This window comes from Malaya genurostris, chromosome 2, assembly GCF_030247185.1.
Source record: "Malaya genurostris strain Urasoe2022 chromosome 2, Malgen_1.1, whole genome shotgun sequence".
Taxonomy (NCBI): Eukaryota; Metazoa; Arthropoda; class Insecta; order Diptera; family Culicidae; genus Malaya; species Malaya genurostris.
Genome location: NC_080571.1, coordinates 30,817,063 through 30,840,793, shown reverse-complemented (window position 1 = coordinate 30,840,793; position 23,731 = coordinate 30,817,063). Strand labels below are relative to the sequence as shown.

General features: G+C 37.5%; 2 protein-coding genes and 1 pseudogene across 2 annotated transcripts; 2 read left to right on the top strand and 1 right to left on the bottom strand.

The window, feature by feature from the left end:
- Nucleotides 1–2,311: 2,311 nt before the first annotated feature.
- Nucleotides 2,312–3,641, top strand: LOC131428572 (odorant receptor 94a-like; annotated as a pseudogene).
- A 3,542-nt stretch (nucleotides 3,642–7,183) lies between these two features.
- Nucleotides 7,184–9,754, top strand: LOC131430368 (odorant receptor 94a-like). The gene is made up of 4 exons (XM_058595289.1): nucleotides 7,184–8,328; nucleotides 8,383–8,482; nucleotides 8,535–8,798; nucleotides 8,858–9,754. Exons 1-4 carry the CDS (start codon nucleotides 7,589–7,591, stop codon nucleotides 8,915–8,917), a joined length of 1,164 nt encoding a protein of 387 aa, XP_058451272.1. The 5' UTR covers nucleotides 7,184–7,588; the 3' UTR covers nucleotides 8,918–9,754.
- Nucleotides 9,755–13,793: 4,039 nt separating this feature from the next.
- On the bottom strand, nucleotides 13,794–16,889 carry LOC131430014 (actin-related protein 1). The gene is made up of 4 exons (XM_058594620.1): nucleotides 16,655–16,889; nucleotides 15,856–15,920; nucleotides 14,914–15,787; nucleotides 13,794–14,850 (listed from the first exon to the last, which is right to left on the bottom strand). Exons 1-4 carry the CDS (start codon nucleotides 16,700–16,702, stop codon nucleotides 14,707–14,709), a joined length of 1,131 nt encoding a protein of 376 aa, XP_058450603.1. The 5' UTR covers nucleotides 16,703–16,889; the 3' UTR covers nucleotides 13,794–14,706.
- Between the last annotated feature and the right edge of the window lie 6,842 nt (nucleotides 16,890–23,731).

Genomic DNA, 23,731 nt, shown 5'->3' with positions numbered 1-23,731 from the left:
TAAACTTCATTAGTTGTTGCAATACAGGTAACTGCTGGGAATGTGTCATAGCTCAGTTGTTGCGATTACACCTCATTATTGTAGCTTTTCATTTTCTGTATGCGGGAGTTTTGTGTCTGCTCAATTATATCGTTTAATGCGGTTCCTGTCAGAGTGTAAACGCCATGCGAAGCGTCAAGACGCGCGTGTGAGTTTGTTACATTTGATCAAAACAAACCTGTCACAGTGAACGCGGTAAAAGTGTTTCGCAAATAGCGGACCTTACACGAGACAATATTATTGGCAGAACAAGGAGTATTGACAATACATTTGATCGTGTAATGGAAACTTCATTGGATTGACGAAAATATTGTCAACGCTTTAATTTTTCGAAAAACTCGGACTCAAGTTATCAAGCCAATTGGATTTATTATATTGACAATACTTTGGATTGACAATAATATTATCCGGTGTAAGGGCCGCTAATGATGTTCTCTCTGACAGCAACCTTAGCTTTTGTGGTATGTGCCATTGCCTAATTACAGGCCGTATGCCATTGCTAAATTACCAGCCTAATAAATAAAAATAATAGTTTATAATAAACAACAATCAACTGTACCTAATTCTAACCAATCAAATTCAGAAAACTAACTAATGGGGTATGTTTCGTACATATGTTATTACAAACGGCATCAATTTTTTTCTATTACAATTCTTGGCTAATATATGATTGATAGGCCAATATAATCATCAGAAACACTGCAAAAAAATTGGTCAAGAACTGTTTGTCTTCGAGTATAATTTTTAAATCATTTCGATACTACTTTACCAAGTGATAATCAACTAATCTCTGAATGCAGAAGAAGTTTCTGGGGATCGCTATTTATCTTGAAGCAAACCCATTCGAAATGTCGAGTCCATAAAATATGCTTGAGTTTCGATGGATGTCTGCAGTTGAAAATCTTTTTGCGCACAAAAATACGCGAAAGCGAAATTCACAGCTGACGGGAGGAACGATTATCGTGAACATTGTTTGCTGTACGCACAGATAGGCTAATGATTACTTAATCAACACCTAAGCTACACGAGTAGTGCACGTGCAAATATGCAGAAGTTCAAATATATAACTTCTTGTTGATTTTACGACTCACTTTGGAAGTCGATATGTACTGGTTCACGTTTGTTGGTATTGTAAATCCCGCCGCTCCTAACATAGGGAACAGTAAGAAATTTGGCATCCGAAACAAATAGATTTCGGAAACATCTCAAAAGTAGCTTTGAAATGCAGGAAACTGTGTCGATTTTAATTTCTTCTAAGTTGCATTTTATAACACATCTGAAAAGATTTTTTTTAATAAGCCTGACCAACACAAGTTTTTTTATATATATGTGGGCCAGTCATTCGCTAAGCAATTTCAGCAACAAAGTATCAAACCAATCCAAACCGAGCAATGCGAACGGCCGTTATTTTACAATGAGTAGGTTTCATCAGGTCATCTATTGCTATTTAATACTAGGGTTACCACCTGCTTCAATTATTAAAATTTATCTAGCGAAAAATTAAGCGCTTCTTTCTCCGAAAACAACGATGAATTACTGAGATTTTGCAAGATGTATTCTGAATATTGTCAGTTTTCCTGAAGCGAAACTTAGTTTTGATTTAAACAAGTGTTCTTGTTTTCATGTTGTTCTATAGAAATAAAGTATAACATATATTGTTAAAATTTTTGCAATTCCTTTCTTCGCATCTACATTGAAGCAAAAGGTCAATGTTTTAATAACATAGTATATTGTATAAAATTTCCTTTCCAATACGGAATCACATCCCACAATTCAAGCGCAATATGTTTTCACTAATAAGTAGATTATTGGTCGGCTGAACCATTGTTATTAATAACAAAATTAATTCACTTAGATAAAACAATGCGTATCTCTCACGTATTGTTCAGTGTGTAGTAATTAGATCTATAGTTAGTTATACACACTCATCTCAGTTACGTCTCCAGCATCAGGTATTACATTGCAAATATTACACGGTTTGATAGATAAACCGGAAAATTAAATGAATAATTATTTCTATATTCAATATATATATTTCCACAAATAAAATTGCTGCCGGGTGCGTGAGTCATCCGAGGTGGTAACCCTATTTAAATCCCGAATCCTTAAGGGTGAAAGGCATGACTTATTCGTAACAATGTAATTATCCAGGACAGTTCTGATCAATGAATCACGCCCTTCGCTTCCTCACCGGTAATTAAAATTTTCATTTCGTCATATAAAAATCATTTCAAGTACAGGAAGTTACGCCAGTAGTCAGTAGTCAGCTATCATGGTTGAAGACAGTGAGTTCGTTTTGTGTCAGCGGATTACCTTTTGGGTTTGGAAGGTCTACGGAATCTGGACGACCGATGACCAAAGCCTATTGTATCGTGCTTTTTTTTGGATTTATCATTTCTTTTTTACATTCGCATACATATTCGCGATGTTTCTGAGCTCATTCTTTACTGACAACTCTAAAGAATTATGGAGGGATGTGATTTTCATACTTTTAACCGAAGTAGCGATGTGCACTAAGCAATTAGTTTTGATTCGAAACTTTTCAGCGATTCTTCGACTGAATCGAATTTCTGTTTCGAAGGAATTTTGCAGCCAAAACCGGCCAAGATTTGAAAACTCAAACTCGTATGCTAAATCGTTGTAATACAGTGATGCTAGTTTTCTCCTTATTCTGTATTTTATCCGTATTCGGTCCGGTGGCCCTGTTGTTCGGAGACAGCTATAAATTACCATTTACCAATTGGTTCTATTGGGTTCCTTTGGGCAAGAATCATAGAACCAATTATTACATAATATTCGCCTATCAGATATTTGGAATGGCTGGTCATGGTGCACTTAATGTAGTAGCTGATATGCAAGTTGTTTATCTGCTGAGCGTAGTTAGTTGTCAGCTTGATCTGTTACTAGAAGATCTTGCTAGATTACCAATTCCCTCATCTCGTACATATATCGAGAAACAATTGTATCGTCAAACATTTGTTGAGCATATCGAAAAGTATGATCGCATACACAGGTAAATATTTCAGATTTTTCTATACTGTACAAAGTAATCAATTAAGTTTTTCAGTTTCGTACGTGAAGTGGAACACATTTTTTCAGTTCCGGGTTTTATTCAAATTGGTGCCAGTGGAATAACAATCTGTGCAGTGATGTTCGCCCTTTCTTCGGTAAACACAAAATTTGTCAACCAACCTGTTGCCATAAAGCGTATCTTTTCAGATGAACATAACCGATCTGAGATCATCGGTTCCCATGTTATGCTATTTAGTAGCCATGCTGATGCAAATATATTTACCGTGTATGTTCGGGAATGAGGTTACATTCAAAAGCCATCAATTGACTAACGCCATTTTTTCATCTGATTGGTACAAGCTACCCGTACCGGAACGAAAGGATTTAATGCGCCTAATGCTTCGAACCAGCAAACCATTCATTTTGAAGGCAGGCGATTATTTCCACTTCAGTCTGGAAACATTCAACTCGGTTTGCCCACCTATTAAATATAAAAAATTCTAATCAATTTATGATTCATATTTTTTCAGACGTTGAACACCGCCTACTCTATCTACGCTGTACTGAACCGTCGGAATAGTGCTGTTTAAATTCGGTACATATAATAATTAATATGTTGAACTTGTATTAAAAATGTTATCCTTAAATAATATTCAAACAAATGTTATCGATTGTTAAATGAGCTACAGCGATTTACTTGTCACCTTCTGAAAGATATCCAAGACGCAAGATTACGTAACAAATATTATTAGGGGAGATCGGGGCTGGTTGACCGAGTGTCGTTTATGCGTTTATGCGCAGTGGCGACATCTATGGTGATATTGGCGGGGTATAGGGTAACCCATGTACCGACCTAATTTCAGGTGTTTTATGTTGCCGTTTGTACGGGATCGCGTTTGTTTATTTTTCGGCGCGGGTGAGCAAAGTCTTGGCATTACATGCCTTTTGTGGAATTTGGCCTTTCTGTTTCAACAGACTTCGCAGCCAATGATTAGCGTACAGAATCATTGCATGGCTAGTACTACGATCCTACTGACACTTTGAATCCTTCCAGGTCGGAGCTCAAACATATGACAACTGGCTTGTAAAACCAGCGTCGTATGCATTGAACCGCCAACCCGGGCGCGGGAGAGCAAGTTTCTATTTTTGTGAAGTAACATTGGAAACGAAACGAATCAATTTACATCCCATTTTCAAAAACGTGGTAGCGCTTCTCTATAACACATTCATTGGGAAAGGTTGGCCAAATTTTGTAAAGTTTACTGCAGTAAAGTGATTGCACGATTGTAAATGGACAGATGGCGAGATATTTCTTGTGTGAGCACGGGTGTCATTTGTTTAAGAACAAGAAGATAGTGTAAACATTGAGCGTTTCAGCACCATCCGTCGAATCACGTCCAGTTCTTATAGCCGAGTACAAAATTGTATTTCATATTTACTAAGACGGGAATACTCGATAATTTGGAGAAATTAAGCTACATTCCCGAAAACAGCACATATTAGCTCTGAATTAGAATTTTGTGCTATGTTTTGTTCCGATGTTTACTTGCGTGGATCCCGGCGCCATACTTAATTGTATGGGAAAATTACAAACATAGCCAAAACCGCCCTATCTCGCTACCAGTGATTAACACTACATAGCGGAGTGATCGTGCCACAAACGGTGCCACGGTTTCAATTGAATTGACTGAGTTTTGACAGTACTGGTCTGTATCGATGAAACCTTCAGCTAAATTAACTGTGAAGTTAATGATATGATTTATCTTTACATGCTTTGAATTGTAATTTTAAGTGAATTGTGACGCTCCTTTTATGTGCATCTTTAAAAGACGTAAATTTACATGATTTTTTCTAAGTGTGTGGTCAGTCCTACAATCCTATTGTTACTAAGAATCCTTTCAGGTCTGGGCTCGAACATGCGACAGCTGGCTTGTAAGACCTGTACCCTATGCATTGAACCGGAACACATTTTAGTACAATTCATGAAAATCGAATGACATTTGAAGTTTGAAACGAAAATGCGAGATTGTACCCTATCAGGAAATAGATCAAATTGACTTAAGTAGAAATTATCAGATATTTGTGAAAGGGTACCGATTTATTTATTATTTATTATTGAATTCAAGATCTTCTTTCATATAAATGTAGCGTTTTCTTCATACTTCTAAGAAAAAATACCGATAAATTTATTCGTCACAGTTTCGAAGGAATTCTCGGCTCATTAGGCGGCGCACACCTTCTTCGTCCACCGTTTTAGCTATCTTATTCCACCAGGACGTCATCTGATTTATGTCTTTGACAACCTTTCCCTTTGCCTTGAGTCTCTTCTTCGTGATTGCCCAGTATTTGTCAATAGGGCGGAACTGGGGGCTGGTGTTGTGTGGGTTAAGGTTTTTCGGAACAAACTGGATCCTTTTCTCTGCATACCATTCTTCAACGACTTCGCTGTAATGACAGCTTGCCAAATCTGGCCAAAACAATACGGGATGGTCGTGGGATCGAATGAACGGCAAAATTCGTTTTTGGAGATACACTTTCTGGTATAGTTCCGATGTCATTGTCTTATTTGTAACAAAAACTTTCGTTTTTTGCCACAGCTGCAAATGCCCTGCCAAATCATAAATTTTCTTGCAAATTTGTCGGCAAAAACAGATTTAAATTTGACTGGAACATCCCCCCGAGCCGTTGACAAGTAAAATTTTTGACGACTTGACTTGATTCCTTCCCGGAATCGAGTTCTCCTCACGGTACTATGGGTAGCACCTAATTTTCTGCCCAATTCACGGTCCGACAGATTAGGATTCCTCTTAATCGTCTTCAAAATCTTACCACGCAGTTTCCGGTCGACAGTTCTACTCCGACGATTGGGTTGAGGCTTCCGAATCGTCGTCAATGTTTCCTTATACCGTTTGATAACGCGCCATACGGTATATCTGGGCAATTTCAGTTGTATAGCTAGCCTAGAGGCAGACTAGGATGAATTTTCCAAAGAACTGTGCACAATTTTCCCTTCTTTCGGCTTCCATGTTGATTGTTTACAAAGTACAGTCGATTTGCGGAATGTCAAAAATCATACGTGAAGTTGACAAAATTCTCGACACGGGGGCACCAATAACTTCCAAATCCGTCCACCAGGAACGCCACAATATGAGCAAAAGTTTGTTCCAATTCTGAATGAAGCAAGTTTTAAAACACATACGTCTTTATCATATGAAATCAAAATACATCTCTATCTCATAATACCATTGTTGGGAAGAAAGGTTGACCCGGTCTAATGATTTCTCCTTACTTACACTGAAAATCAAGCTTACCTATTTTTTTAGGAGAAATCACTCATTGTCGAGCTCTTCTATAAGCAACCCAAAAAAAGGCGTTATCTATTCAAACTTTGACTTGATCGTAAATAATGGGTAGCGTGTTTTGTTATGGCATAACACTTTGGGTAAAACTCACATTTAAGTCAATTTTGAGGTCATCAGTCGTTACCTAAAATTGGGGAGATGCACTTTAGTTGATTTTGGGTAGGTTTTGACCCAAAATTAGGTAGCGGCTGGTAAGAGTGTAGGTTCCACAGACTATTTCGACCAGCGACCTGCTATGACGTCATGAAACTGTGGCCAGCATCTTTCTGCAAAAACCAAAACAATGAAGAAGAATGGCTAACAAAAAATTGGATATTACAAACTACTTGTTTATTCAGTACCCTTTAAAGCACTTCCCCGCAAATTATCGAACAGAATATCATCACTACGATAAGGAAATTAAGATTTGACTCGAATTGAAATGCTCGAATGTTTGTTTACCATACTCTGAGCGCTCTGATTGCCCACCAAATGCCCCAGATGTTGGCTACGATAGCACTTGCCGGAGTGCCCTATCCTTGCCACCGGGCTGATTTCGACAGCTACCGGATTCTAGTCAGCAGAGATGCCAGGTCTGCAGATTTGTCTGTAAATCTGCAGATTTGGGGTATAGTGCTGCAGACATTTTTTGTTGTGCAGACAAAGAGAATCTCTCATTGTTACATACGTCGTTTTGAACATTTTATACAGAATGTATCTACTAGTGTTTGAATAACAGCTGATCGTGCCAGACGAGTTTTAGTTTTTATCGAAGGGTTATCCATGGAAAGAAATTTCCGTCGAATGCTTAGGTCATTGCAGAAACGGAAGTCGCTCAATTATTAACTCTTGGATGGAACGGTGACCATTTTAATTCCTACTAAGTTGTATTTTATAACACAACTCGACAGTTGTTTTTTTTTTAATAAGGCTGACCAACACAAGTTTTTTTTATATGTGGGAAAGTCATTCGCTAAGCAATTTCAGAGACAAATGAGTTGATTCCCTATTACTATTCAAAAACCAAATCCTTAAGGAAGAGAGGCATGACTTATTCGACACCCTATAATTATACAGGACATTTCTGATCAATGAATCACGCCTTTCTTCTTCACCGGTAATTAAAATTTTCATTTCGTCATATAAAAATCATTTCAAGTACAGGAAGTTACGCCAGTAGTCGGTAGTCAGCTACCATGGTTGAAGACAGTGAGTTCGTTTTGTGTCAGCGGATTACCTTTTGGGTTTGGAAGGTCTACGGAATATGGACGACTGAGGACCAAAGTCTTTTGTACCGTGCCTTTTTTTGGATTTATCATTTCTTTTTTACGTTCGCATACATATTCGCTATGTTTCTGAGCTCATTCTTCACTGATAACTCTGAAGAACTATGGAGAGAGGTGATGTTCATGCTGTTAACCGAAGCAGCGATGTGCACTAAGCAATTCTATTTGATCCGAAACTTTGCAGCGATTCTTCGACTGAATCGAATTTCTGTTTCAATGGATTATTCAGTCAAAACCGATCACGATTTGAAAGCACAAACTCGTATGCTAAATCGTTGTAATACAGTGATGCTGGTATTCTTTTTATTCAGTATTTCATCCGTATTGGGTAACGTGGCCCTGTTGTTCGGAGACAGCTATAAATTACCATATTCCAATTGGTTCTATTGGGTTCCTTTGGGAAAGAATCATCAAACCAACTATTACATAATGTTCGCCTATCAGATATTTGGAATGGTTTGTCACTGTGCACTTAATGTAGTAGCTGATATACATGTTATTTATCTGCTGAGTGTAGTTAGCTTTCAGCTTGATCTGTTACTAGAAGATCTTGCTAGATTACCAATACCCTCATCTCGTACATATATCGAGAAACAATTGTATCGTCAAACATTTGTTGAGCATATCGAAAAGTATGATCGCATACACAGGTAAATATTTCAGATTTTTCTATACTGTACAAAGTAATCAATTAAGTTTTTCAGTTTCGTACGTGAAGTGGAACACATTTTTTCAGTTCCGGTTTTTATTCAAATTGGTGCCAGTGGAATAACAATCTGTGCAGTGATGTTCGCCCTTTCTTCGGTAAACACAAAATTTGTCAACGAACCTGTTGCCATAAAACGTATCTTTTCAGATGGACATAACCGATCTGAGATCATCGGTTCCCATGTTATGCTATTTAGTAGCCATGCTGCTGCAAATATATTTACCGTGTATGTTCGGGAACGAGGTTACATTCAAAAGCCATCATTTGACTAACGCCATTTTTTCATCTGATTGGTACAAGCTACCCGTACCGGAACGAAAGGATTTAATGCGCCTAATGCTTCGAACCAGTAAACCATTCATATTGAAGGCAGGCGATTATTTCCACTTCAGTCTGCAAACATTCGGCTCGGTTTGCCTACCTATTAAATATAAAAAATTCTAATCAATTTATGATTCATATTTTTTCAGACACTGAACACCGCCTACTCTATTTACGCTGTTCTGAACCGTCGGAATCGAACGGTTTGATTACGTTACATAATGTGTTATAATATAACAAACAATATAATTACATTGTATTGACAATCTTATCCCTATATAATATTTAAACAAATGTTGTTGATTGGTAAATAAGCTATAACGCTACACCTGACTTTCAATGCATATAGTGAAATTTCAATATGAATGGAACTATGCCAATATGTATAATAAAATTAAGAAAAACCGAAGTCCAGTTTATTTGAACGTGAATGATTATACCAGGCATATATTTTGAAGAATCAAAATTCAATAAACGGTTGATTCAAACAATGTTCGGAATTTAAAACTAGTTGCAATAGAATCGCCCGGGTTGGCCCAGCTGTCGTATGTTCGAGCCCCGACCTAGAAGGATCTTTAGTGTCAGTAGGATCGTAGTACTGCCCATGCAAAGATAATTCTGACATTCTCTCTTCAACTGTAAAAATGGCATCTAAGCCAGAGGAACAAAATGTTGCTGTACAACTCTATCGGAATAAAGAATGCGCATTCAACTTTTTCCCATAATTTTCTGTGCAACGTTTATCGAAGCAAGACATACGGGAGAGCAGCACCGAAGACCTCACACTTTTGTAATGAAGCGAGCAGCAGAATTGTGCCGAAGAACTGTCGCAGCAGGACACACAGCAAAACCACACCAAAGACCTACTAATCCTGTAGAAATGAAGAAAGCAGCCGAATGGTGTAAGATAGTGATTCTCAAATTGGTTCCTACAGCCCACCAGTGGGCGCTAGCTTACTTTCAGTGGGTAATAAACTCAAAATGGTCAACAGGTGGGCAATGAGTCGCTAATAGTGGACTTCTACATCGGAGAAAATGTCAAAGCAAATGTATTCACGGCTAGTTGGTACAGACATGTGGAATATTATAAACTTATTTGTGACTAATATGATGTGAATAGTAGAACATTAAATTTTTGTGAGATTTATAAGAAAGAAAACAAAAATGAGCATTTGAAACTTGGAGGGTGTTACGACAAAAAAGAGATGCAACAAGAATGAGTGTAAATTGGTCAACTTTTCTATTAAAATTCAAATCAAGTCTATACTCCAAGACAAGATGTTTACTCTTGCTTTCTTTTCAGCAAATGCGAATATCCGGTCCTATTTTTTGACTTCTTCCAGTGAGTGTAGTACTTCTTCTTCTCGGTAGCTTTCCCCATCAGGGGAACTGCATCCTGTATGTTTGCGTTGAACTGCATCTTGCTGACAACAGTCTATCGCTTCTTGCCGTGATGCCGAGATGACAAACCAGAATTGAGTGCTCTTACATATACTTTTTTTGGTCCCGGGTTGGCGGTTCATTGCATAGGACGCTGGTCTTACAAGCCAGTTGTCGTATGTTCGAGTCTCGACCTGGAAGGATTCTTAGTGTCAGTAGAGGATCCATAGTACTAGCCATGCAATGATTCTGTACAATAAGAATCGGCTGCGAAGTCTGTTAAAACAGAAAGGCCAAATTCCACAAAAGGAATTTAATGCCAAGACTTTTCTTTTTTGCACATACATTTTTGGTTCATGATTCCGGTAGTGATTTAGGTATCAACAGTTCAAAGTGTTTGAAATTATCTCTTCCAGTAGCCATAGAATATTCCTGTTCTGAAAGTTCTCATGGAGGTTTCATCATCCTGTACCCTGTAATCAAACCTTGAACTACTTGCGCGATAGGCCGACTTGATTTGCTAATCGCACGATTTGGAATCATCAAATTCTTATAAGGCTTGGTGGACAATGAGCATTTGACTAATAAAGGATTTTAGTCGGAGTTCATTCGGAATTCGGAATTCACATACCTATACACCAGTGTGCACGCATCATGAGAGCGCGTGTTTATTTTCTTTCAATTCCAGCACTGGATCACACCAAATCGCTAGAGCAGAGCTCTAAAATTCTCTGAGGTGGATGCATATATTTTCACCGAAGTGTGCACGCCGGTGAGCACTTTGGTCTACGGTTCGCATAAGAGAAGCGTGGGGCACGCATATTCAGCAAAAGCGCAATTTATCGTTAAAATTTAGTTTTCCTTGCTGCGAAAAAGAGTGTCATAGTCATTTAAAAATTAAATCTCAGAAGTGTTCGCTCACTGGCACGCACCAAGCGTCGAGAGCACGTGAGAGCGATTCATGCGAAGAGAATGTGTTTCCCTCGCACCAGATTCTTTAACCACAAGCACACACTCAAATTCTGTCTATTCGACACTGAGAAGAAGTACGCTTTCCTTTTTGTGCGATGTTCGTCGACGGTCTTCCCAGTGTTGAAATGGAACTTACTCGATGGTGTATCCTTCTAGTGAAATGCCATCACTACTACTGATTCCGCCTGGAATCGATTATTTCATCTTATTTCTCGGTTGATTTTTCATTAGGGCGTATGATTTTCTTTGATATCACTATTCTGTTTGAAAGTCGAAAGTTTCGGTATCATTTCATGCAAAGAGTTGAGTGATAAACGAAACCGCTTGGTAATTAATAGAAGAGAAAGTAAACAAAGAGAAACTGTCACTTGCTTATACGCCCTTTTGAAAAATTAACCGAGATTTGGAATCCAATTGGAAGACGCCCACGTGTCGTGAATTTTGTCAGCTTCACGTATGATTTTTGACATTCCGCAAATCGACTGTACTTTGTAAACAATCAACATGGAAGCCGAAAGAAGGGAAAAAATGGTCCAGTTATTTCGAAAATCCATTGTGGTATGCATCTAGGCTAGCTAAACAGCTGAAATTGCCCAGAAATACCGTATGGCGCGTTATCAAACGGTATAAGGAAACATTGACGACGATTCGGAAGCCTCAAGCCAATCGTCGGAGTGGAACTGTCGACCGGAAACTGCGTGGTAAGATTTTGAAGACGATTAAGAAGAATCCTAATCTGTCGGACCGTGATTTGGCCAGAAAATTCGGTGCTGCCCTTAGTACCGTGAGGAGAACTCGACTCCGGGAAGGAATCAAGTCGTATCGAGCTAGCAAACATCCAAATCGGACCATAAAACAGAATAGTGTGGTCGAAATTCGTGCTCGGAAACTATATGACCAGGTGCTGACCAAGTTCGATGGGTGTATTCTGATGGACGATGAACCTATATTAAGGCTGACTTCGGGCAAATCCCAGGTCAAAAATTTTACTTGGCAACGGCTCGGGGAGATGTTCCAGCCAAATTTTAATTTGTTTTTACCGACAAATTTGCAAGAAAACTTATGATTCGGCAGGGCATTTGCAGGTGTGGCAAAAAACGAAAGTTTTCGTTACAAATAAAACAATGACATCGGAACTATACCAAAAAGAGTGTCTCCAAAAACGAATTTTGCCGTTCATTCGATCCCACGACCATTCCGTAATGTTTTGGCCAGATTTGGCAAGCTGTCATTACAGCAAAGTCGTACAAGAATGGTATACAGAGAAAGGGGTCCAGTTTGTTCCGAAAAACCTTAACCTACCCAACTGCCCCCAGTCCCGCCCTATTATACTGGGCAATCATGAATAGGAGACACTAGGCAAAGGGAAAGGTTGTCAAAGGCATCAATCAGATGACGACCTGGTGGAATAAGATAGCTAAAACGAAGAAGGTGTGCGCCGCCTAATGAGTCGTGTTACAGGAAAAATTCGAGAATTCCTTCGAAACCGTGACGAATAATTTTATCCGTACTTTTTCATAAAAGTATGAAAAAACGCTACATTTGTATAAAAAAGATCTTAAATTCAATAATAAATAACTGAAATATATAAAAAGCAAAGTCTAGGCATTGCATTCCTTTTGTGGAATTTGACCTTTCTGTTTCAACAGACTTCGCAGCCAATTCTTCTTCGAACTCGGGACGCAATTGAAATACATGCAATTGTCTTTGTTCCAATTCTATCTGAAGCAAGCTTTACGGCGGGTAATGTACGATTCAGACGATCCGGCTCCTTCCGTCACAGTCAACCTCCGTCACCGTCACCGTCAACATTAAATACATGCATTCTTATGGAGCCATTCACACGTAACGTCACCGTCACGGAACGTCTTGACGGACGGAGCGTGTGAACGTTCCGGCAAAGAAAGTATTAAACTAATTTTGACGGAAGCTGACATTCCGGTGACGGTGACGGAAGAAGACGGATCGTCTGTTTCGTACATAACGCTCACACGTAATGCGAAAATGAATATATTGATGTGGAACACATCTTTGTACTAGTATAGGATTCGCTTCAAGTCAACGCTAAAATGTTTGGATGCCAAGTATTAAAAATAAAAGTCTATATATTACGAAAATTCAGACTGTCGAAACCTGTAGCTGAAACTTGATTTCACTTATGCAACACTATAATTGCACCCTGACGCAATATCTTCATCAACGTATTGACCGGAAATTGGAAACTACGCTGCGTTCTTCGAATTTTAATGTATGAGAGGTGCTGATGAATGCTAATAACCACCAAGCGATCATCTTAATCATAATAGACTATAAAAATAATTACAGGGTTGTGTATAAGAAACGAGTTCCAGCGAGCCCTTGTTATTTATATTCACGTTAATCCGGTTATGTCTCTGACATTACCCATAATCTTTTTTTTTATTAAGTTAGCGTATAGAAAAAAGTGCAGTAAGTCGGTTACGTCTTCTACGAACATATATCCGGAACCGAAAGTGGAGAATCCACAACCCAATAGTAGCTATGGAACGAGCCGAAGCTTGTTGAAATCGGTTAAGCCATCTCCAAGAAAAGTGAGCGTTCAAAAAAACGCCAAACAGGAACACATATACATTTTCCGATTTGATTAAAGTGAAATTTTTCTGAACATTTTGATTTGTTTGTCGATTTCGGATGTTGTTGAAACCTGGAGATTCTTTCATAATATTTGTGCTACCAAAAAAAAAAGACAATGGGTTTTCCTTGTTTCGTTATATATTTTATCCTCCAGGGCATTTCTTTTCAGTATGCTGCACTTGTTATTATCATGATTTTCAAATCTTTCTTCAATATTCTTCGCATATCTAATGTATTAGTTGTATTATCTTATCATTTTTGTTCTACTTTATTAAGCATAAATTAATGATTTGTAACTTAGTAGTCTTCGTAAGAAATTGTTGTATGTTGCTAGATTTCTCGAAAAGTCTCAATTTGGGTGACTTGAAACCAAACTCAGAATAATGAAAAAATCGAAAGAAGTGATAGCCAAAAGTGAAGAATAGCAAGCTAAAAGCACATTTTTTAACAAGTTGGAATGAGTAGCATTCTGAAGCTAAAAATTATGAAAATATTGAAGATACTTTAAAATATATTCGAATAGCAAGTCGTTGTTGTAACTAAGAAGAATTCTAGAAAATTGTGAGGAAAACTGCGCTGCTTGAACTGAGTATTTCCACGTCATTCAACAATTAAGAGAAAACAGTAACATACTCTGAAATTTTACACCCAGCAAATTGTTTTAAAACTTGTTTTAAAAAACAAACAATTAGCTTTAAATAGTACTCAATGCCAATCACATTTCTAACTTATTATGTTTATTTTATATCCGTTCTGGGAATTTTGGAGCAACACAAAGCGAACATTGATAGCTGATCTCCTTATTAAAAATTGATTGGAGACAAATCGGCTTGCGTGTTTCATCTTTCCTCCTGAAGACACATCCCAACGTCCGGAGAGGAAAAACTTACCTTTGATCCACATCATACCCTGAAGTCTCGGAATGAATCCGAGTCTACCTGATGAGTGAGTGTATTGTTTGAAAAACGATTGCGCGTGTAAATTTGAGAACCTAGCATTTTGAGTTTGTTTTTCGTGACATATTTTACTACACTTAGAATGTCTTCCGGTGGATTGCTCGCTGGCCGTCTTCGTCAAACTCACGTTTTGAAACCCACATTTTCTTGAAGGTGTCCAGCGATGCCAGAATGGAACCTCCCATCCAGGTCGAATAGATACGTTCCTGAGGTGCTGCAATCTGTAAAGATAGGCAATGTAAATGAGTTGATAACAGAAAGAAAAATCCTTTAGAAACACTGACCCTTATTTTCATATCCTTCGACACATGTTTCCGTATCTCCGACAACAACCGATCTCCGAAACCCTTGAACAGCGTTGACCCACCCGATAGAACTATATTCTGATACAGCATCTTTCTTAGGTCCATGTCCGATTTTTGAATCGAATACATCAACACCTCGTGAATTCCTTCGCATTCCTCTCCGAGCATATGCGGCCGGAAGAGCACTTCGGGAGCTCGATACCGTGCAGGGCCTATTTCCAGTATGTTCCCATCCGGCAGAGTGTACTTCACCTTCTCCGTATCAACACTTTCCTCTTTTTGGGGAATAGTGGGTAAATAGCAGATCTTTTCCTTAATCGAACGTACAATCTCAAATTCTGCCGTTGTGCGAAAATTGAACCCTTCCTTGCGAATAAGCGTCCGGAGATATCGGGTGACATCTCTTCCGGCAATGTCAACTCGCATAATGCTGTGTGGCATTGCGAAACCTTCGTAAATAGGAACGGCATGTGTTACACCATCGCCGGTATCTAGAACGACACCCGTAACGCGCCCCGTGGCATACAGACTGAGCACTGCCTGCATGGATACGAAAAGAGCTGGGACGTTGAATGTCTCGAAAAAAATTTCCGCCGCTTTCTCGCGATTTTTCCTAGGATTCAGTGGAGCTTCCGTTAGTAGCACCGGATGTTCTTCGGAAAACGTGGATAGCTCATCTTTGCTGTAGATGTACGTCCAAATTTTCTCCATGTCGTTCCAATCCGTCACTATACCGTGCTCCATCGGATACCGGATACTAAGCAAACCTCGATAATCTTCGGCCTTTGGTCCCACAAACACGTCCCCTTCGAGCGCACCGGCCATCACTCGAACATGTTTCGGTCTTCCCATGCTAAGAAACATGAAAAAAAGTGTATTTAAGATTTTTTTTTCGGACAAAGTAAGCCTTGACATATTTACTAGTTTGGAAAACGACATTTTGGGATGTGATCTCCGGCGAAGCCAGCTTTTATCATACCGGATCCCTGCAACAAACGAATAAAATGTTAAGTCGAAGCAAAATTCGTCAACAAATACAACGTGCTACTCCCAAAGGACAATATTTTACCGTGTTCGATAAAGTGAGACTGCAAGAAGCAGATCAGTTTTATCTCAAGTGCCAACAACACCGAGATTACTATCGGAATCATGGAAAATGTTTGTGTAAACTACCCTACTTCGAAATATGTTTGAAACGCTACCCAGAGTTTCCGCGACCTACGGAGGAATATATGAAACAGTGTGTTCGTTATCTGGACCACCCGTATGCAGTAACTTGCCCGTGTCCAGAACAACGCTATAGAATTGGCAATCCACTGGATCGGAGAATAAATCTGTGGTAAAAAGGATCGGTTCCATTAGCAACTGAGCAGAGAATATTAAAATTTTGAAAATTGTTGTTCCATACGTTTTCATTAGGAAAATCTAAAGCAATAAAAATTTAGAATTTACTAAAAGTCCTTTCAAACTATTACTCGGTGATGTCATTGATCGAATCGATTCAAATATAAAGTCATAACCAACAATAGCTCCGTTTCACTCATCATCAATGCCGTGTTTAGTCATCACCAAACAATCCTCTCCACCCCCGATTCTTCTACCATACGATCTACCGATTCGTGAATTGTCTTACATACAATCCACACCCGTTTTTTTTTGTTGCTTGCGACTAATAGATTTCATATTACGCTACAGCGGATCTGATGTTCTGCATACGTACATTGTCGATCACAACTGGCTGATTAACTATCACATCGTAAGGTTCCATCGTTGAGTTGTTTTGGAACTGTTTCCTGCGGTTCACAGAAGAGATCTGGGAGATCCTACACTAAATTAATAACCGGAAGATGCCCTTTTTCGTTTTCGTTTGCGGGCAGCTTGCGGTTCTTTTTCCTCGATACAATTCACAAAACGTTGCTGTTCGTGATGACAGCAGCTTTCTTTTTTCGCTGTTTGACAGCTGGCACTATCACCGATAGCACAAACACATGCGAAAGAGATATTTTTGCTAGAAATAACTGGAAAAAGGAACAGAGTACGTTCACAAAGTAACGGGTACGATACGATATTTCATGAATATTGTCTTTAATTCTTTTAATAGCATCAGTTGTATTTCAATACCAGCAACTACTAAACCAAATACAAACTATTTGTATTTGTATTTGACTAAACTACTTTAAACCGTCGTCGTTTTAACCTAGATTTAAATTTATCATTTTTACCATTTTTTTTAATTTCATTCATTCTTGACGAGGCAAATTCTAGTACGAGTACAATTTTTTTAATAGCATCAGTTGTATTTCAATACAACCAAATGAATTAACAACAGGATTTTAATAATATTTAAAACGAACTTTGCTCATGGAAACACACAGAAGCAGCAATGGTGTCATTGATAAACTATCACACTTAAATTTTTTAGCTGAGTCTCGGCAAAAAAATGCCGAGATTCGCACAGCCGAGTAATCAGCAATCATCTCGGCAAAAATAAAATTACTGAGCGTCTCGGCACCCTCAAATTTGACAAACGTCAAATATTGCCGAAATCGTCAGCATAAGATTTACTGTTTGCTCAGTGAAACGTTCACTGAATATTCGGCAATCCAATAAAACGAAAAAATGAAAAAATAATTACAGAATCATCAGTAATTAAAAATCTAGTCAATTAATTTTGTTTGTAATTTCTCAACATTATAAACACGCCATTGAGGATCAAAAATTCATTTTATTAACACTAAAAGGAGGCTTATGAATTTGTTGCCAGTAGTGCTTAAAGCCTCTACCTGAAAACATGTAGCATAAAAAACAGCGGCGTTTCCAGATGCGACAACCTTGAGTCGAGCTGGAAATATGAAAATAAAAATATATATTGATTTTTGGTTTACAAAAATGTTCAATATTTAATGATGCATATACGGTATTGTTCAAAAAATAAACTTACTTTGATCTATTGAATTATTCCATGCATTGGGTTATTTTTTCGCATATCCCCCAAAGTTTTGTCTCGAGGACGCCTTGAGCCCCGTGTTGGGTGTTTTTCCCTTATAATCGCGAGTGCTCTGATAAAGTCGCTTTTTAGAAAAGCGAAACATGTCACTATATTTATTCAATATTTTTATTTGCAAACGGATGTTTGATAATTCATGCAAAATCGTATGCAATGGTAAGTTTTAACGAATATTCACTTGAAGGCTTCACGGAGGTTTTTAAAAGTTAGTATGAGCTTGGATATCTGTTCTCTGTGGTTATAGCAAATACAAATAATAATACCCCTAAGTCCCATACAAACGAACCGCCAATGTTTGGTTCACAGCATGAACATGTAAGCCTAGCCAATTAGGTTTTGCACGATGACGACACAAATGAACTGCCGATGAATCAAGTTCATCTTTGACAGTTGCCGTGTACTTGTTTTGTGTGTGTTTTGTTTTGCGACTGCAAGTTAAAAATTGAAAAAATGACGAAAAAGTGCCTATTAAAAACGTATTCCACAGTGAAAATAACTAAAAAGATTGCCCTGTATGTGTTTTCAGCATCAAGGAGCGATTTATGTATGAATCTGTGGAGTGTGAGGCGACTTGCAATTTTTACATTCGAACGATGAACTTCTGATGAACTTTTAAACTGTAAACAAGTACACGCCGACTGTCAAAAAAAGTTCATTCTGTTCATTTTTGTGAGGTTATGTCATGTTCGTGCAAAACCTAATATCTCCCTTTCATTGCGATGGTTTGAAAATGTGGAAGAAGATCGTTCCTGTCAACGCTTTATGCTAGGTACTACGGTGCAAAACAAACTTGTTTGTTTATATTTAAAGTTGCTGTATTTAACTGCAACAATCAGTCTAAATATCGCCGGCACTAGCACAAAAGATGAAAAATGAACACAAACACTCACGAATCTACAAATATCAATACAATCGAATATACAATCCGCTAGTTTTATTAATCACGATATTCATTACCTTCACAGTACATTGGTGCAATTAGTGATAAACAGAAAACTAGTAGTGAAATATGTCTCGTTTTTGTATATCTTCATTTTACTCCAGTTTTAACTGTAAAAGTCGTTCACCTAGGTGTGAGATCTATTTATTCCGTGTTCATTTATTTGTCACTATAATAAACAGTAACTATGGTGATCTTGTTCTTACCCTTCAGCGTTGCTAGTTTTATAGAAAATTCGTGTCCTTGAAAATTTGTCGAAGCATTCCGTATTATAATTTGTATATGGTTATAGTGTAATATGTGATGTTTGAGTATCTGCAATACTCGACACTCAGACCACAGACTAACAGACAGGACACTCAAATTAGATTCTTCAATCATTTTAACGATCATTTCGAATATTCCTTTATTTGGGACAGTACTCACATGTGTCATGATGGCGCCACGTTACCATATCAGAAACATCCTGTCTGTCATCTAGACTGTGTTTATTTTTTTCATTTACCAACAGAGTTGCCATTCATACAGAATGTATTGATTTGTATACGTCCATGCGAATTTCATACAGGATACAGATTTAATACATATTGCCAAAACTATATACAGAATAGTGCCTACTTCTCATCCTTCAACGCAATACAAAATCGAACCCGTTCAGTTGCAATATTTACTTGCTTCTGATCTGCCGCCACTTAATTTCTGGTGAAAATTACCAACACAATAAAAAATAGTCTAGATGAACAACGTTGAGTCAAATAAATGGTTACACACTTAAATTTTTTAGCTGAGTCTCGGCAAAAAAATGCCGAGATTCGCACAGCCGAGTAATCAGCAATCATCTCGGCAAAAATAAAATTACTGAGCGTCTCGGCACCCTCAAATTTGACAAACGTCAAATATTGCCGAAATCGTCAGCATAAGATTTACTGTTTGCTCAGTGAAACGTTCACTGAATATTCGGCAATCCAATAAAACGAAAAAATGGAAAAATAATTACAGAATCATCAGTAATTAAAAATCTAGTCAATTAATTTTGTTTGTAATTTCTCAACATTATAAACACGCCATTGAGGATCAAAAATTCATTTTATTAACACTAAAAGGAGGCTTATGAATTTGTTGCCAGTAGTGCTTAAAGCCTCTACCTGAAAACATGTAGCATAAAAAACAGCGGCGTTTCCAGATGCGACAACCTTGAGTCGAGCTGGAAATATGAAAATAAAAATATATATTGATTTTTGGCTTACAAAAATGTTCAATATTTAATGATGCATATACGGTATTGTTCAAAAAATAAACTTACTTTGATCTATTGAATTATTCCATGCATTGGGTTATTTTTTCGCATATCCCCCAAAGTTTTGTCTCGAGGACGCCTTGAGCCCCGTGTTGGGTGTTTTTCCCTTATAATCGCGAGTGCTCTGATAAAGTCGCTTTTTAGAAAAGCGAAACATGTCACTATATTTATTCAATATTTTTATTTGCATGTGATCCATTTTTTCACTCGAGAATTTCATCAGAAAATAATCGCACAATGCGAAGCGAAAATGTAACGCGGCAATAAATGACAGCTGTCGTGCTGAATCTCGGCAACAGCTAGCGCATATTCCGAAATCTCGGCAAACGTCTCTGCTGATGTCGGCATATCTGTTGTTTACTGATAAATTCAGCAAGCATTTATGCCAAATTTCGGCAAAGTGAAGCATTTTACCGAAATATCAGTGAATGCATTTAACGAAGTTTAGAAACATGCGTATTGATTACTGAGCAGTCAGCAAATTTACGTGTTGCTGATCAATTTCGGCATTTTATTATGCCGAGCTCAAGAAATGGTTTTAAGTGTGTACCTTCCAACATCGCGAAAAAGTTAAATATATTATCAACGTAATCCAATAATTTATTGTGACGATTCATTTTCAAATATTTTGATGAAATCAGGCATCCCTGCAAGCAGCTGATCGGTGTTGACAAACGAGGGGGAACCAGCTAGTAAAATAACTTTTACATAACACAAGGGGTGTACCGATAGTAAATAGTTCGCGCAGTACAATATAGGTGGAACTAGTGCATCACGAAAAATTATTTTTATGAGAATTTACTCATACTGTCATGTCTGTTAGTCTGTGCTCAGACGGCCAAAAGGACACTACCCAAGTAACAAAAAGCCTTCTATGGATTTCAATTTTAAGAAACTATCTAATTTGTAAAGATTTTGAACAGCGAGAAAATTTTCTCGGGACATGTTCTGTACTTTCATGTTTCCAAAAGTTCCGTGAGCACATTTATGAAGCGAGATGGTTCGCTCGCCAAATATTCAACGTGTTTCAAGTAGTGAACGAGGTGTAATTTCCAGATAGTGTCTAAAAAAAACAAATTGTGTTAGTAGGAGTGTTAACGAAAGCAAACGTTTGCTAGTATAAGCGAAATATTAGCTGCGATGTGATGTCAATTCATGAAAAATGGAAAATGAATAAATTAAAAAAATAATAAAAAAACTGCCTAAAATTAAATTTTTCTGAAATATTGTTCAGCTTATCACGTAGCAAAATTTAGTTGTTAATAATAAACATGCTTTTTTACATAATTTATTTCACACCGGCTTCAAACATTTTGGTCGTTAACTTTTCAAATTGAAACGAATTAGTTTCTTTTAAATAATTGTTTTCAAGCTCTTAAAATAAGAGTTTAAAGTCTCTTCAAGAAAAGAGCCAGCGAAACCAACGGTTATTTGTGTGTGTGTGTGTGTGTGTGTGTGTGTGTGTGTGTGAGAGAGAGAGAGAGAGAGAGAGAGAGTGTGTGTAAGTTTTGGTTGCTTGGGTACGCTTTACGCCACGAATATTGACCGTGAAAATTGTGAGATTGTTTGAGAATTTGTGCATTTTGGCGCACTGATGATTGATGATTGAAAAATGATACTGGTATAGAAATACAGAGGCAAAGTGTTAGGACTAAGATTTTGGCAATGTTTGGCATTAAAAACCCTTTTTGACACATTGTAACATTGTTGAACGCTTATAACTTAGTGATTTGAAGGTGTAAAGTGCACTTTTTCCTGAAGGTTATTTTTTTATTACATAGCGAAGGAAAGAGAATAAATTGAATTAAGTGTGTATTAAAACCATTTCTTGAGCTCGGCATAATAAAATGCCGAAACTGATCAGCAACACGTAAATTTTCTGATTGCTCAGAAATCAATACGCATGTTTCTGAACTTCGTTAAATGCATTCACTGATATTTCGGTTAAATGCTTCACTTTGCCGAAATTTGGCATAATTGCTTGCTGAATTTATCAGTAAACAACAGATATGCCGCATCAGCAGAGACGTTTGCCGAGATTTCGGAACATGCGCTAGCTGTTACCGAGATTCAGCACAACAGCTGTCATTTATTTCCGCGAAACATTTTCGCTTCGCATTGCACGATTATTTTCTGATGAACTTCTCTAGTGAAAAAATGGATAATCTTCGAAGAAGTGTGGAACCACTTGCAAGTAAAAATATTGAATAAATAGCTTGAATGTTTCGCTTTATAAAAAGCGACTTTATCAGAGCACTCGCGATTTTAAGGGAAAACACCCAACTCGGGGCTGAAAGCGTCCTTGAGACAAAACTTTGGGGGATATGCGAAAAAATAACCCAATGCATGGAATAATTCAATGGATCAAAGTAAGTTTATTTGAACAATACCGTATATGCATCATTCAATATTGAAAATTTTTGTAAACCAGAAATCAATGTATATATTTATTTTCATATTTCCAGCTAAACTCAAGCCATCCGGAAACGCCGCTGATGGTAGTGATGTCTGAGGAATTTGGCGAAGGAGACTGCTCATTAGTTTGGAGAGATATAGTAATTCCCATAGGACCGGAAATACTGTCTGCATTTAAAACTCTTTGCATGGTTTTTACAGTATTCGGTATCAAATGCGAGCCTTCCGACAATTTTTTTTTAAATTTTTTGTATGCTACATGCTGGCAACAAATTTGTAAGCCTCCTTTAAATGCTAATAAAATTAATTTTTGATTCTAAATGGCGTGTTTATAATGTTGAGAAATCACAAACAAAATTAATCGACTTGATTTTTAATTACTGATGATTCGGTAATTTATTTTTTCGTTTATTGGATTGCCGAATATTCAGTGAACGTTTCACTGAGCAAACAGTAAATCTTATGCTGACGATTTCAGCAATATTTGACGTTTGTCAAATTTAAGGGTGCCGAGACGCTCAGTAATTTTATTACTCGGCTGTGCAGAACACGTGTAAACTTTTTCTTTTTCATTCTAGCGTTTCGTATCGATAGTGGTTATAATACATTCTAATCTTATCTTGGTTATTTATCTGTGAATATCGTATACCCTACATCAAACCATAATACTAAAATCAATTGATATTTTATCAGAGAACATAATTGCCAAAAAAATATTTTCAAAGATAAAAAAACCCATTTTCTGGAGTATATGTTAGCATATTTAAATATTGTTATATATTTAATGTTCATATAGTTTCTAATGTTTACGAACTTGAGAAAAGTATCTGGATTAATGCAGTAAATAGTTGTAAGAAAATTTGACTTCGGCCAATATCAGGTCAACGGGAAGACAACTATATCAACTTCGGAAGATGCTCGATGGAAGCCATTTTGTAGTTTTGAAAATCAAATTTACATCTCCTAATATTTTAGAAGGAATTTTTCATCTGCCTTTTTCTGTTTCTGTCCTAGAGTGAATTAACAACGATTCGATTTTTTAGCCTCAGAAATGTAAGTCAAATTTACTGAACGGAGCCCCGATATTGAATGAAAATTAGGTAACTTTCTGGTTCCGTGTTCCCAGCAACGGATGCTT